This window comes from Tympanuchus pallidicinctus, unplaced genomic scaffold (assembly GCF_026119805.1).
Source record: "Tympanuchus pallidicinctus isolate F22 unplaced genomic scaffold, pur_lepc_1.0 scaffold29, whole genome shotgun sequence".
Taxonomy (NCBI): domain Eukaryota; kingdom Metazoa; phylum Chordata; class Aves; order Galliformes; family Phasianidae; genus Tympanuchus; species Tympanuchus pallidicinctus.
The window spans coordinates 2,390,695-2,405,946 of NW_026294746.1; the positions used below are offsets into that span (position 1 = coordinate 2,390,695).

A 15,252-nucleotide genomic window follows, 5' to 3' on the forward strand; every position below is an offset into this window, starting at 1 on the left:
GCACATCCCTTCTGACACTTCTCTGTTCACGTGTGTCCAGTTCAGTTCCCCATCAAAGCCCTGTGCCCCATGGTTAGGAAGCACTGTAGCAACATGTCTGAATGCCCAGCCCAGATGGCCAGAATCTTTATTAAATCACCCAGCAAAAGAATTCATGAATGCACTTTTTTTGGTACCCATAGACATGAGCCATGGTAACTCGCTGTGTGTGCTCCCACCTGCTGTAATTGGGAAGAACCACCATGATTAGGGAGCTACTGAGTTTATTATGTAGCATATATGAGCCTTCAGTAGGGGTGCAGCTTTGGTTAATGTAGGCTCTGATTTTCCAGACCATTCATTTGGCCAACAATCTAAAATCCTTGTAGAAAATAACTGATTTTTTTTTCATTTTCCTTCTCTTTCATGGGTTACTGACATGTTCCTGCAGACCCTCCTGCAGGTGAGTACCACATTTTCTTCTTTCAGCGTCTCTATTTCTCTGAATTAGCACTTTGCTGCTCTGGATATTTACAAAATCCTTCATTGAAAGCAAAACAAAGACACTTTGCAATGGGTTTATGCTATAACATAAACACAGGAGATGAAATTTTAAGGCCCAGTTTCAAATGAGTTTCGTTTCATTCTCCTCAAAGCTGTTTTCAGTTCTCTTAATAGTAGAATAGGAGCTCGAGTAGATTGGAGTGTAACAATGGAGAAAGAATAAGGCTGTCTGTAGGTAACTAGCAGTATGAATTCAAACCTGACTTGTTTCTGGACATTAGATCCAAGCTTTGGTGCTGCCCATCACTAGGGCTGTTGTCCAGCCTTTCGGTTTTGCTGGCTGCTAGAGGAAAGCATGCCATAGGTATTTTGGGCACTCTGGAATGTAAGAGTTGACCAAACATAGGAGCTCCCCCTGCTCTCTTCTTTTCCTGTGATTACAGAACATCTCCGTGCACAGTATTAGGGAATTTCAGAGAGCCCTGAGAAATGTTTGTGAACCAAGCCCTGAGAAGGAATCGTTCAGGAATCTGTATCTGGCAGGCACTTTGTGGATCAATAGTTTGCAACAGGACAAAACTGAGTGCCCTTTATTTTCCTTCTGATGCTCTCTCAAAAATGTCATAAGCCATGAAATGGAAACATAACTGGATTTGAAAGCTAATGACAGACATCCCCTGTGAATCATCCTGTGTGTGTGCTCCCTGTGGTTAAGTGTTCTGAGGGAGGGGAAAACCCATCTGTGAACTCTTCATCATCCCCCTGGGGATGCTGCTGGAGAGATGACTTCATTCAGGGGACTGCAGAAGGTCTCTCTGGTGCAATGCATTTCAGTTTAATCTCTTTATACTGCGTGGCTTTGAATGGACTAGCAGGGAATAAAGCAGGGGTCAGGCTCTGAGAAGGAGAACAAGCATTTATTTTTCACTAGGGTGCATATGGATGGAGCTGTGGCTCCCCGTGTGCATGAGCTTGCAAGAGAACTGAACATCCCTGCTGCAATGTAGAGTTTAAGCCTTCCTGCCTGGCAGTGTGATGGGCTGCTTTTTGGCTGCTCTGATTTGCTCCCACAGCAGAGGAACATGGCACTCCACATCTGGTGAGCATCTCACCACCTCCACAGAGAGCACAGCACGTGTCTGAATGCGTGCCTTCATGCTCAGCCCTGCCAAACCCAGGGGTATCCTCTGCTCTCTGCAAAAATGTGGAGACTTGGTTGTACTTTACTAGGGAGGAGTGGCAGAAGCATCTCTTCTCCTCGTTGTGTTTCTGAGCAGCATGATAGGTACAGCAGGAAGGGAGGGAATCTAGTGTGAATAATGCTTTTTGGAGCATTCCTGGGGATGGGAGAGCTGTGCAGTTCTGAAGGCAGAGCCTTTTGCATTGAGTTATCTTTAGGCAGCTGTGCGAGGGCAGCCTTAGAGCCAAGCTAAGAAAGCAGTCATTTTCTTTCACTGTTCTAATTAAAATAATTTTGGTAGGAAAGAAACTCAGCATGAATCTCGACTATTTGTTTTGATACTGGAATTCAGGTGCCTTTTCTTTTGCCTCCCCTTGCCCAATTTTCCTGCATGAGCATCTGTCCCTTTTGTGTAGATTCCCAGAGCAGCTATCATTTCCAACTGTCATCTTAACTGCTGCCCTCTCTGCTTTCCCAGTTCTAAACCCTTACAGCCCCATTTGCAGCCTCACCATATGAAAATAATGCTCACGTATGCTAAAAGGGTGCCAATAAAATCAGCAAGAGGAAGGGATGGATCTGCCTTTATAGGCTACCATAAATATGTTTTCTCTTTGTACCACGGGAGAATGAGTTTTAATGGGAAGGGTGGGGATGCTTCTTTTGTGTGCTTGGGATGCAGGAGTGGAAGGACTGCCTTAAAAGAGAAATTTGTGCAAAAGCTGGGGAGAGAATCTTGTTGCTTCCCCTATCTCTTAAGTGTTGAAATAAAAACACTCTGAAACCACACACGGGATGAATTTGCACATGGGCTCACTTGTTTCAGGCGGATGCACAAAAGCACATGAGCTTGTATAGGACCACTGAAGGAGGAAAATTTGGGGCTCACAGCTGGAACGGAAGTCTAGGAAACTCTTCCAATGGGAAATGGGGTGGAATTACAACACTGAAGCAAAACTGGCAGGCCAGTCTGTGGAAGTAGAAGAATATGATACTGCACAGAAGCTCCTTTTAGGCTTGTGCCAATTCCCTGGTCCAGAGAAAAGGAGGAAGCAATTGTGCTTCTGTTGCTGGTTTGCCTGGGAAGGGAAGGAGTGCCAAAGCAGAGCTCTCTGCCTCATTTAGCCCAGCTGGTAGATAACAAACCAGGGGCCATATGGTGCTTCACCACCCAGATTTCGGTGGCTGCCCTGGGAACAGGGGTGGGATTGCTGGCCGTAGGGTGGCCCTGCTCCTGGAGCTGGGGGAAGCAGACCCTGCCGAGAGCAAATGAGGCTGTTAAGGTCAGGGGACATTCGGTGAGCATCTTTCTGTCAACCTTGCTCTGTGCTGCTTGGCTTCTCCCGCTCCCTTCTGTGCCTCCCTGACAGCTGTATGGTAATTAGCCCTTGCTCTAAGCTGATTGACTGTGAATGGGAGGCACGGGGAGGCGGCAGGCAGGTGGTCCCCAGAGGCCAGCAGGCTTCCTCCGCCTGGTGCCCCTTGCTTTGACGGGAGCCAACGGCAGAGCTTACTGCTTCCCAAAAAGGAGTAGGAGGGGTAAAGGAGAAGGGGCTGAAGAAGAAATCCCTCCTTTCCTGCCAGCCCACGGTGCTTAGCAGAGATGCTGCTCTAAGAGAGCGAACAGGAGAGAGGACGCAGCTGCTCCCTGCAGAGCCTCCCTTACAGCTGGCATCATGAAGATTTTCAGCAGGCTTGAATACCTCCTGGTAAGGAGACTCCTGCAGCTTTGGTTTAACTTGGGGAGAAAGTTCAGGGGGTGCTTTTCCCTGGGGGGGTGCAAGGGGTGTGCCTATAGGGCTGTGTGATACGACCCAAGTACAGCTTTATTACTGCAGGGGAGCAAATATGCTTGGTTCTGTCTGTGGCATGGAAAAGGCTAGGGCACAGTACAGATCTCTAAGCATCGTTTGCTGGCAGGCTGCAGAGCAGGGGGGGTTGTTTGGTGAGAGGAAATTCAAGAAACAAAAAGACTGTAGATGGGGTTTGGCTGTAATGAGTGAAAACTGACTGTGCAGAATGGAGATATACATGGGGGAGGTCTCCAAATTCCATCTGCTTTGGAGGATGCCTTGGGTCGTACACAGTATATATACCAGGTAAAAATAGCCAGATAGAGAAAGGCTCGAAATATATTTGGGCACCAGAAGAGAACAGAATGTGCATGCACCAGTTTTGTGTAGAAGGGGGTGTGTGCATCCTTAGGGGCTGTGAATATTCCTCTCAGTTCTGCTATCCTTGGAATCAAGCTGAGCAGTCCCACAGCTTCTCATTTAGCTCAGAAGTTCTGTTCTGTGCATGGGTGTACGTAATGTAGTTGTTAAATAGCGAGCGTCCTTTCTTACTTAACAAAAAAATAAGGGGCACTTTTGGATGAAGCCTTTATTTTCTATGAGGGAAAGCATTTGTCACGTGCTGTTATTTTATTTCAATCGATACCACATAAGATACCACCAAGTGGGCAGAAACGAGACCTTCCTATCTCAGGGAGCAGCTCGTAGGCAGGGCTGTTTACTTAGAAAACACTCCCCTACCAAAAGCATCCAGGGAAGGTGGGGGACATCTTCACTCTTCATATTAAATCTGTGATGCTGGAGGTGTGTTGAATTTCAGCCATTGAAATACTGGTCTCATGGGAGAAAGCAGAAGAGCTTGGCTGGGTCGGCAGCACCAGCATCCCTATGCATCCCCCCTAAGTATGGGAGAGTTGGTAGTGGAGAGGGCTGAGAGGCAGCCTTGAAACAGTGCTGTTTTCTTTCCCTGGTCTTCTTGTGCTTGCATGTGTTGGGTTTTTTGCTTATCGTTTCCTGGTTTGAGTGTCTCCAGTAATGTCCTTTTTCACGTCCCTCTGGATGTGACTCTTGGGATTGATTTCATTGCTGTTTCAGCAGCAGTCAGTGTGCTCCCGTGGAAACCAGCGTGGCTTCTAACATATCTGTTCCCAAGCAGCTTTGTTTGTAAGCTCAGGCTGAGGGGATGGGGAGGGGATGTTGGACCCGGTGTGATTCATTGAAAGTGGCTGAAATAAAAGGGAAGCAGATGATGGCAGAGACCTGGCTTCTTATTTTGGAAGACAGTGGGTTTCTTTTACCAAGGTGTGATCCAATGTGTCCCTGCTGTCTGTAATTGTGATCGCATTGCAGTTGCAGCTGAAGCCATTCAGATCTCAATCCTAGGATGGCTTTTCTGTGCTGAGCTTCTATTTTTTGTGTTGCAGAGACAGTGAGGTCCTCAATGCAGACGTAATAAATCAGTCCCGAGTCATTCAGAGCAGACAGAGCAATACATAGCAATGATGGGAAGAAACAGGGAAAAAGCTGTCTATGACAATCATGCATTAAAGCCTCATGCATAGCGGGAAATGGGAAAGAGGGCCCAAGGGAAAGCATACCTGTGTGCTCTCACTCTGCTTCGTCAGGCCTTTTAAAGTGGAAGCAAGCTGCTCTAGGTGTTGTGTAATGGGGAAAAGTTCCTATTCCTTCGTTCCACCTGCAGCCAGGCAGCCCCTGCTGTGCTTGTGCCTTGCAAGAAGGGCTAACAGGCTTTCTGATGTGCTTGGCATCAGCTCAGCCAGGACTCTGCCTTATTTCCCAGAACTAACAGGATTAAAATCTTTTTGTGTCAATGAATAAAACAGACTTTGGGCCATTTAATGGCAGCTCTCCCTCTGTTAAGGGGATTCATTGTCACATCTGGCTGTGTTCAGCTATGGCCACACCACCATGCTGTTTCAACACCACCGGGAGGATGATCTTAGCTTTCTAAGCTGGCTCCCAGCTGGATTCCAAATGTGTGCATGTGAGGTATCAATAGATGTTCTGGTATCTCCTCTTTTCAGTGGCTGTGGTAAGAAAGCTCTCTGTATAAGTGTCTGCCTAGGAATGTGTCATTGGAGCCGGCAGCTGAAGCTCGCTCTGATGTGCTGGATGGAACTCTGACAGTTAGGGTTGAGTTGTCTGAATGGTGGATGCCTGAAACCATCCTGAGTCCAGCCACGATTTTACCTTCTGGCTCCATGAGCCATTTCTGTACCTTTTCTTTTCAGCCTTTGAAAAGGAGAAATGACATCAATCAGGGGATAAACTCGGGATTATTTTTTTCTCCTCCCTTCTGCACTGGGCTGTCCTTCAGTGTGGTGTTACAGCAATGATCTGATGCATTTCCCAGCAGGGTGTGATGGAATGGAGCAAGCTGCCCCCTGAGGATCAGACTGGAAGGTGCCTAGGATAAGAGGCTGATAGCTCCTTACCCCTCAGCTCTCCCCTGGTTTCAGCCTGCTTTACAAATCCAGCTTAGGGTCTGCTGGGCATATCCTGTCCTCCAGTAGCTCTGTTGACAACAGTGGCATTGCTCTGGAATTGCACAGGCAGAAATATAAGTTAAAGGCACACCTGGCTCCACTCCCCTGACTTCCAGTGGATTTACTCTGACGCACGTGGCCCATCTGTTCCTCCTGCTCTCATCAGCAGTACATCCTCCTTACCCTCCTACCCTGTGATTAGATGAGGACAATTGAAATCACATGATTAAATTCAGATCCTCCCCTCTATTTTGTACCCGTTCCACAAAGTGTCATTAGTAAGGTGCCCTTGGAAGGGTTTTACCTTATACTGTGTGCTTCCCAACAGATCTTTGGACATTTGTGTGGTTTATAGAATGGAGCAGATTCTCATCACATTGATAGAAGCTGCTCTTACTTGGGAGCAGCTCTATGAAAATCACACATTCAATGGTTACAAGTTAGGGGTTGTGGATGCCCCATCCCTGCAGGCATTCAAGGCCAGGCTGGATGTGGCTCTGGGCAGCCTGGTCTGGTGGTTGGTGATCCTGCACACAGCTGGGGGTTGGAACTGGATGAGCATTGTGGTCCTTTTCAGTCCAGACCATTCTATCATATAGAGAGGAAAATTTCCTCTAGCCTTTGTTTGCAATATGTACACAAAGGACATCAGCAGAAAAGAAGCCCCCCCTATGGGGTTTACTCCTTTATGGCAAGAAAATTTGGGGCTGAGCAGACCTCCTTTAATTGTGTGCCTTACAGCAGAGTTTCTAATGCATAATTGGGCATCATGCTGTTTTTCCAAGGGATGACTCAGTCCTGTCCCATTATATCTCCTCCTTCTGTATCAGTATTCTTCTGATTGTGACACCTCCCAGGCAAGCTGGCATCTCTGAACGTGAAAATAACTCATCATAATGAGAGTGAAGTGCACGTTGCCTGGCAACGCAGCATCGCGAGGGTCTTCATGTGCTGAGCTGGGAAAGGCACTGAGGTTAATGGGGCTGCTCTGCACCATGCTGCCAGGTCTCTGGACCAGGGTGTGCAGGGGAAGACATTCCCTCTCAAGAGGGAGGTGTGGATGGAGCGCACATAGGAGAGATGTGCCTCAGTTTCCCAGGTTGGGGGAAGTTGTTCAGGTTTCCTGACCTAGATTCTCTGGAGAAGGAGGCAGATGTAGCCCAGGGAGAAGAATCCCATGTTCTGCAGGAGCAGCTGCTATTCCTCTCTGCTCTGTGTCTTGCTCAGCAGCTGTCAGAATCCATGAGATCTATCTGGTGAATCAGTGCCAAACCTGACAAATTAGCTCTGATGGGTAGCATAGCATAGAGAATCATGTGAGTGCAAATTGGAGATGGCGGATGATGATAGGTAATGAAAATGGAATTGATAAGTCTTGCTTCCCCTCTGGAAAGCTTCGTGCCTGTTTTCCTCGTGCACAGATGGGCTTTGCTCTTGTCCCTGGCCCTTCGCAGGAGAGTCAGCACTGCTGCTATGTTCTGCCAATGAAAAGCACCTCCGTCCCTATGCTTCACACTGCAGACTGCCCCAGATATTGGCAACTTTGAATTCTCACAATAATGAGCTACCTACCTTTCTCCTTATCAGCTACCAGAGTGGGAAACGCAGCATATATAGCACATTCTCCACCAATAGGGATGGATAAGCTTGCTGCAATGAGGATTGTTCCTGGCTGCTATTCATGGCTGCAGCCCACTACAGCAAAGGAGCGCGCTGTGAGAGAGAGCTCTGCCTGAACCTCACAATCTTGGCATAGGTTTCTTTCTTTATGCTTTCAACAGGCTCATCTCCATCTGGGGAATGCAGCCGTGTTAGAGCCTCAGTCTCTTTCCATGTGCAGGACTTCTCCTACGATGACTCAAAGGTGGAGTTTAATGTCGATGCCCCAAATGGAGTGGTGATGGAAGGCTACCTCTTCAAGAGAGCCAGCAATGCTTTCAAAACGTGGAATCGGTGAGTAATACCTCATATTTCATTTGATATCAGGACCAAGACTCCGAACACAGCTAATGCCATAGGAAAGTTGTAAATTAATAGCAATTAAGAGAAATATGTAATGCAGCAAGACGTGCTTGCTTTTAAAGAGTATTTTACCTGTCTGTTGTGGGAAGGGGAATAGGCAGGAGTGGAACTATCAGCACTACTGCTGGGAGCTGAGAGGTGGCTGAGCACTGACCCTGCTCTTAATTGCTTATAAATATTTCAGCTGATAGATCACCAGGAATGCTGGTCTCATATGGCGCCTGCACCAGTCAGGAGCTGCCAGAGACCTTGGGAAAGTGGAAGCAGAGGTTTCATGTTCTAGCCTTGCTTGATATTTGTGTGTTTAGCTTCCCTTGAGATTGTTAATGGGTTTCATTGATGGTTGTGCAGGAGCATTCAAACCCTTTCAATTAGTTTGTAATGCAAGAGATCAATGCTTTTTTGACCCACATTTCCTCCTGTCGCTTAACAGGGAAATGATGTAATATTATCAGATCCTGCACTTGGCTATGGGATACACTCTATATGCCACAGCAAGGTTGAAATATGCTGTCATTAGACTTTGGAATAAATAAACACTAAGTGATTCAGTGAACGGTCTGTGGGATGCACAGATATTGCCTGTGTTTGCATGGAGAGAAGATCTGAAATTACTGCATCTTGGAATTGGTTGGGTCAGTGAATCCTTCCTGAAGCTTGCTCCAGTGCTGCTAAATTGGATTGGAATGTTTTCAGAACGTTTTTACCCCTCAGGCTGTCTCATCCTCTGACATTTAAGCACTAAGTTTGCATTTGAAGGAACCAGAAACTGCAGCAGCAGCTACATCCCAATGCATCAGTTGTTCCATTTCAGTGCTCACCTGGAACGTATTGTAGCTGCAATCTTATCAGCCTTTTAGGAGTTCCTGCTTGGTGTTTCATAAGCATGGCCCCTGTCCCTAGACATGCGTGCTTTCACTGCACACCACGCATCTGTGCAGAGGAGAAGGTCATGCCAAAGTGTGGCAGGTTTGTGCTGAGACCTGTACCTCGAGAATTTAAGGGGCACTCTGTAGGACACTTATCTTGGAGGGAGCACAAACCTCTGAGACCTTCTGATTGTCCTGATGTCTGAAGTAAAGCTTGTGTCAAAGGCTCTAAGTTTTCCCAATCCCCCAAATCCCAGCTGTTCCCCCACCCCCGTGTCCTCCTGCATCCCAGTCACACGCTTGCTCTCCTCCCTGCAGTCATCTCAGTCTCTTCAGTCCCACCCACCCTCAGCCATATCTGCTGGCATTTCAGCAGCTCCCAGCTCCTGTCACCTACCTACTCATCACCCTCTTACTGTCACCCTGCCACTCACTGGTGGTGCCTCCCCCTCGTGAGTGGGGTTCAGGCAGTAGAAGCAGCAAAATCCCCTGTTTGGTTCAGGCTAGGAGCCAACACCAGACAGCAATGGATTCCTTGGGGTGGCAGAGCGGGAGAAGGCAGCTGCAAGGAGCAGGAGTGGAAAACCAGAACCTGAGAGAGAGAAACCTGACAGCAGCAGAGCTCACTGAGCACAGACTGTGGCTGTCACAGCAGCTCGGAGATGCAGAACCAGATGAGCTCAGCAAAAGGGGTTCCCACGTATGTGGGATGGCCTCCAGTTACCTGCGCTTTCCATTTCTTCACAGACATGTCAGGTCCTTTATTACTGATGTCTTTTATCTCGCTCTTTAATCTTTCAGCAGTGATGAAGGAAAGAGAACCCTGTCTCATCTCATTTTCCCAGGGAACTGAGTTCCTTTGCAAAACAAGTGTGATACATGCTCAACTGCCAGCCTGCTGCAAGCCTCTGACTATTTATGCTCGGATATTTCCGTGCTTTCTTCCAGAAAGATGATCAGGTTACTAAATCTTAGGCTGTATCTTGGACTGAGGAAGCATCTTGGGAGGGCTGGATTTAGCATTGCAGATTAAGACACCAGGGAATTACCTCTGATATCAGCATCATTTGGACCTTCTGTCACTTGTATCTTAATGGGAAGCTGGCAGCTGGTGGTCCCCTAAGAAGGCAGATCCCCTTCCCACGCACATGTCCTTACTCTGGCCACAGCAAACAGGAGCTTTGGCTTTCTGTTTGGCATCCTGTTGGTTGTAGTGGCTTCTGAGAGCTCAGCCTGGTAGGTAGCTTGTTCTGTATGAACAACAATGTGTGCAACCTGTTTGTATTATTTTTTCCAACGCTGGTTGCAGCACTGCCAGTTAGCAGGCTTTTCCAATATATATATATATATTTTTCTTTTTGCCACTTGGAACTTTCTTCATTATATTATAGAATTTCTGGCTTTCCTTATGACAGCTTGGAGAGGCAGGAGGCACACTGCCTGTGGCACGACAAGCAATCCAACCTTCCCAGTAAACACCAGGTTACCTGCTGTGTAGGTCCATCAGCCCTGACCAGTGCAGTGTATCCCACTGACTTCTACCTGCACGGGGGCCAATGTGCACACAGACTTCTGCTCCAGAAATCCTAGGTAGCAATATGAACTGCCCAACTCATTTCTTCCCTTCCCTCCTCCTTCATACACATCAATGTATCTCAGTTGCTTTCACAGGATCTCAATGCCAACAGTCATTTCCTAAGGCTGTAAATCCTTTGGTTATTCTCCGACGAAGGCATTGGAGAAACATGAGTTTGACACTTGTTTTCAGCTTCTCTGAGGTCTGCTGTTCACTTGTTCTGACCTCTGTCTGTCTGTCTTCCCCCAGGAGGTGGTTCTCCATACAGAACAGCCAGCTGGTGTACCAGAAAAAACTAAAGGTCAGTGAGGCTTCCCCAGGTGACACTGGGCAGATTGGCCAACCTGATGTCCTGCTTTGCTGGGGATTTCTGCACCGTGATGAGGAGGGTCGGATAGGGTCAGAGGTTGTGGGCACTGTTGTGCTTCAGAGTTAGGTGGTGCTGAGAACTAAGCAGCAAATGGTGTTTGTGGGGATCTAAATACTCATATTCAACAGAGGAAGTTAGCGATGTCAGTAAGCTGTCTGCATCACGTGTTTGTTGTCCCACTGTTAGGTCCTATACAGCCCCCTCCTATTGCTCTAGAGTTATCCTGTGATGGGCTGGCTCTTTTCTTTTTTTTCTTGACCTAGCCTGTGGTAACCAGCAGAGTTTGGGGAGGAGGTTTCTGAGAAGCTGATTATGACAGATTCAGAGAGCTGACGGAGCCACCTGTTCTCACTCTTTCAGGATGTCCTCACGGTGGTGGTGGAAGACCTGCGGCTCTGTACTGTCAAGCCATGTGAAGACATAGAGAGGAGGTTCTGCTTTGAGGTTGTCTCACCTACCAAGTAAGTTTGGAGGCTTCCCTGTGTCATCCTCGTGGTTGGTAGGCTGTATATAGAAGTGCTACAAATTTGATTTGAGCAGATGCTGCCCTGATCTGTTCAGTGATGACTGGCAGATAGCTCTGCCTGTCTTTCTGAGTCTCCATGAAGTTCATCAGTTATCAGCAGAAGCTGTGCAGATCTAACGTCCATACAGACTGTGAAACTGGCAGCAGTCATCTTTCCAAAATAGCTGGATTCATTTCTGCCCCATGCCTGTCAAATCAAGGTGCCACCTCCATTGAAAAGGCTACATGAGGACAAAGTGGGACAGTTTTGACCAAGACTTGCATCCTCTCCTTACATTCTTTCCTACCCTCTGCTTTCCCTCCCAGGAGCTGCATGCTGCAGGCTGACTCAGAGAAGCTGCGTCAGGCCTGGATTCAGGCTGTTCAAGCCAGCATCGCTTCTGCATACCGGGAGAGTCCTGACAGCTACTATATTGAAGTGAGTGAGGGTGCAAGGAAGATCCCTAGTGGGATCTCACAGCCCTGGCAGTGGGCGTCTGAGCTGTGATGTGTTTGGTGTGGCTGAGTAGACCATTTGGAAATACCCTTTTTGCTGGTGGCTTTGCTAATTCAAAGGCAACAGTGATAATGAACTGCATGCGAGGGAAAGGTGTGCCTGCAGCTGCACTCCCAGAGCTGGGAGGGGTGAAGCACAGTCCTGTGGCAGTAACAGAAAGTAATGAGACTTTACCCTTTGCCTTCCTGGACTAGCAGTAGCTCATTCCTCTTCAGGTATTGCTTCCTGTGAGTGCCTCTGCAATGCAAAGATCTGATGTTGGTCCTTCCACAGTGCTTTGCAAATCCTAAGTCCCTTTTTGTTCCTTGCAGAGACTGGACCGAACTGCTTCCCCATCAACTAGCAGCATTGATTCTGCTACCGACTCACGGGACCGCAATGTGAAAGGGGAGACCATCTTGCAAAGAGTGCAGAGCATCCCTGGGAACGACCAGTGCTGTGACTGTGGTCAGCCAGATCCCCGGTGGGCCAGCATCAACCTGGGCATTCTGCTATGCATTGAGTGCTCTGGTATCCACAGGTATTGTAAGCGTGTTGCCAGCGAGATGCTTAGATTGCAAGCTCCTAGAAAAAGGTGGAGATTGAGTTATGAGTGTATAGTGTATAATGTTTGTACAGATTCAAAAGTAGCTGCTTGCTGCAGCATCTGTGTGTGGGAACATCTGTGTGTCTGCAGTGCTGGTTCCCTTATAGTAGCTGCAGAATAACCCAGAACAAAGGACACCAGCCTGAATAGTAATATTTTGGCTGCAGTGATGGTATTTAGCACTTGTTGTTTATGGAGTATTTTACTGACTTGTTTTATCCATGTTCCACCCATATACAACTGCAAACTGAACTGCTGCATCACCAATCAACAGCACACACTAATGAGCCATCAAACATTGGTGATGTTCACCTCAAGTAGGGAATCCTTACTAGGGATGTAAAGACAAGGGAAGTAGAATGGAAGGATTCAAAGATAAATAGTACAGAACAGCTTTTAATGTGAATAACGTAACAGGATTGATTTATATCACTTAAGCATTCCTACAATAGCTTCTACAATCATTTCTGTTTTTGAGGTGTTGTAACCATTTCAGTTTTCTTCCTTTTGAAGGAGTCTAGGTGTCCACTGCTCCAAAGTCCGATCTCTCACCCTGGACTCCTGGGAGCCAGAGTTACTGAAAGTGAGTGTTGGCTTTTAACACCAAAATGTGGAAAATGCTGGGCAGGGAGAGGGCAGTCGTGCCTGGTAGCAGGAGTAACTCCTCACCTGAGTACTTCATTCTCTCCTGGTTGTATTGCAGCTGATGTGCGAGCTGGGGAACAGCACCATGAATCAGATCTATGAGGCACAGTGTGAAGAACTGGGACTTAAGAAACCAACAGCAGGGAGCTCCAGGTGAGTTTGAGTGCATGTACTGCTCCTACCAGCTTTGGGGAAAGTTATACAACCCCACTGACACTCAGCTCTACTCTGAGCAATCTGGGAAGCCAGACAGTGGGGCTGGCATTCGGTGAGGGCCCAAACTCTCACTGAAGACGTGATGTGGCCTGGGTCAGCCCCTTCCACTCTCAGCACTCCTCGCTTTTGCTTTGAAATGTTTTTAGGTTGGAGCAACTCTGCCTTTTTCATTCAGGCCTCAGTGGTTTTTAGGGCTCAAAGCAGGGTTGAGGAGCTGAGCCAGAGCAGCCTCATCTACCTGTAGCTGTTTGCTGTAGGGGAGCGGTGCGACCCTGTGCAGGGTTTGATGCTGTTCTTCTCCTAGGCAGGACAAGGAAGCCTGGATCAAGGTGAAATACGTGGAGAAGAAATTCCTGAAGAAGCTACCAAGTGGAGAGGCTCTGGCAGAGAACGAGCGGAAACCTCGACGTTGGTGTGTGAAGAAGTGCCAGAGGAACAACAGCACCACAAAAGCACCCACAGCTCGCAGGAAGTACCGCCACGAAGCGGGCAACGCATCACCAGCCATGTTGTCATCAGGTGGGAACCTCCCTGCTTGAGGAGGGCTCTGGCTGCTCTCATTGCTTTGGAATGACTTGCTGTGCAGCGTGGTCTGCTCCTTGTGTTTTGGTGGTGTGTGTGGGTACAGTTATGGCACCAAGAGCATGAGACACACAGCTCAGCGTGTTTAATTGTGGCTGTAGAAATCTTGCATCATTCATCTGCATGTTGTTAACTGCTCGTTCCCAAACCTCTCTCAAACAGCAGCCACGCTGGAGAGGAAGTTCCGTCGAGATTCCCTCTTTTGCCCTGATGAACTGGACTCTCTCTTCTCCTACTTTGACACTGGTGCTGGCTCTGGCCCACGCAGTAAGTACAAAGAAAGAAAGAAGGTAGCCCTGCTTCTGGTACCTCCCAACTCTTCTAAGGCATGTGCATTGCACCAGACTTAAGGCAAGGTATTGGCCTCACTGGAGAGGCATTCAGCTGGCCAAATCACAAACATCCTGGGTAAATAGATGAGAAGAGTGATGGGGAATTACTTCTAACAACTCCAACCCGTCGCTCTTTTTATTGCTCTTATAATTTTATTATCCCATCCAATCAGTCCTTGGTGTTCGCATTCTGGTAGATGGGGTTTTTTTCCCCCACATTTTGACTTCCAGGCTATGCATTCCATCAACTTTTTTTCTGGTTTTAGTTTTGGCTTTTAATTTTTATTTTTATTTTTCCCGTGCTGCGTTTTTTGTTGTTGTTGTTTTTTTTTTTAAAAGCAAGTCTTACTGCGGACAATTTTTCTTTTTGTGTTTGTGACAAACTCCCCTCATATTCCGTCCACCTTCCTCTAGGTGCCAGCCACATCTCTATGCAGCATCCGCTAACAGGTGGCCCATGGAGTGGCAGTGGCATTGGTCCCGGTGGGAGCGGTATGCCGTTCCTCCTGGACGGAGGTAAGGTGACGCTCTGGCAGCTAGCAGCAAAAGAGACACCCAAATTTTACTTGTTCCAAACCAAGCAGCAGAGGCAGTTATGTGTTTTCTTGCAACTGGAGCCCATCCGTGCTCCAGGTGTCAGGCTTTACTACATTTGAGCCAGCTTTCTTCTGAATGATGCCAGTCAGGCTGGTGGCTGAGCATCACTGGGACGTGTCTTGGTCCTGGCTGCACTGGCAGACAGCTGTTGGAGTGCCTAGCTTCAGAGTGAGATGCTGTGCGATGGCTTTCAGAGACTTGCTTTCCCAATTGCTGAAACTGAGAAGGGTCCAAAGTGCTCAGTTCAGATTCTTTTGTGGATCTGGATGCCAGAATCAAGACTGTGCAAGCACCACAGAAATTGGTGTGAGTCTGTATCTTCCATAGGTGATGTCACTACCGCAGAAAGACAACCCACTGATCTTTGTCCTCACAGTTGATGTAGTTCTCTTCTGGATCAGTTAGAGGACATCACTGTCCTAATCTTTAGCTCCTATGGAGCACTGAATGAAACTCAGCAGTGGTGGTGGTC

The 15,252-nt window shown here is 47.7% G+C and overlaps 1 protein-coding gene across 5 annotated transcripts in view; it reads left to right on the top strand.

The window, feature by feature from the left end:
• Positions 1-15,252, top strand: part of ACAP3 (ArfGAP with coiled-coil, ankyrin repeat and PH domains 3) — a 71,081-nt gene that overhangs the window by 50,006 nt on the left and 5,823 nt on the right. For 2 of the 5 annotated variants that reach the window (XM_052692009.1, XM_052692004.1), the window contains exons 10-19: positions 7,804-7,916; positions 10,680-10,731; positions 11,161-11,261; positions 11,633-11,744; positions 12,134-12,342; positions 12,922-12,991; positions 13,112-13,206; positions 13,574-13,788; positions 14,014-14,118; positions 14,598-14,699. In XM_052692009.1, coding sequence (XP_052547969.1) covers positions 7,804-7,916; positions 10,680-10,731; positions 11,161-11,261; positions 11,633-11,744; positions 12,134-12,342; positions 12,922-12,991; positions 13,112-13,206; positions 13,574-13,788; positions 14,014-14,118; positions 14,598-14,699 — 1,174 coding nt within the window. The remainder of the gene's footprint in view (positions 1-7,803; positions 7,917-10,679; positions 10,732-11,160; positions 11,262-11,632; positions 11,745-12,133; positions 12,343-12,921; positions 12,992-13,111; positions 13,207-13,573; positions 13,789-14,013; positions 14,119-14,597; positions 14,700-15,252) is intronic. The other 3 variants (XM_052692007.1, XM_052692008.1, XM_052692006.1) reach the window with 2 other exon arrangements.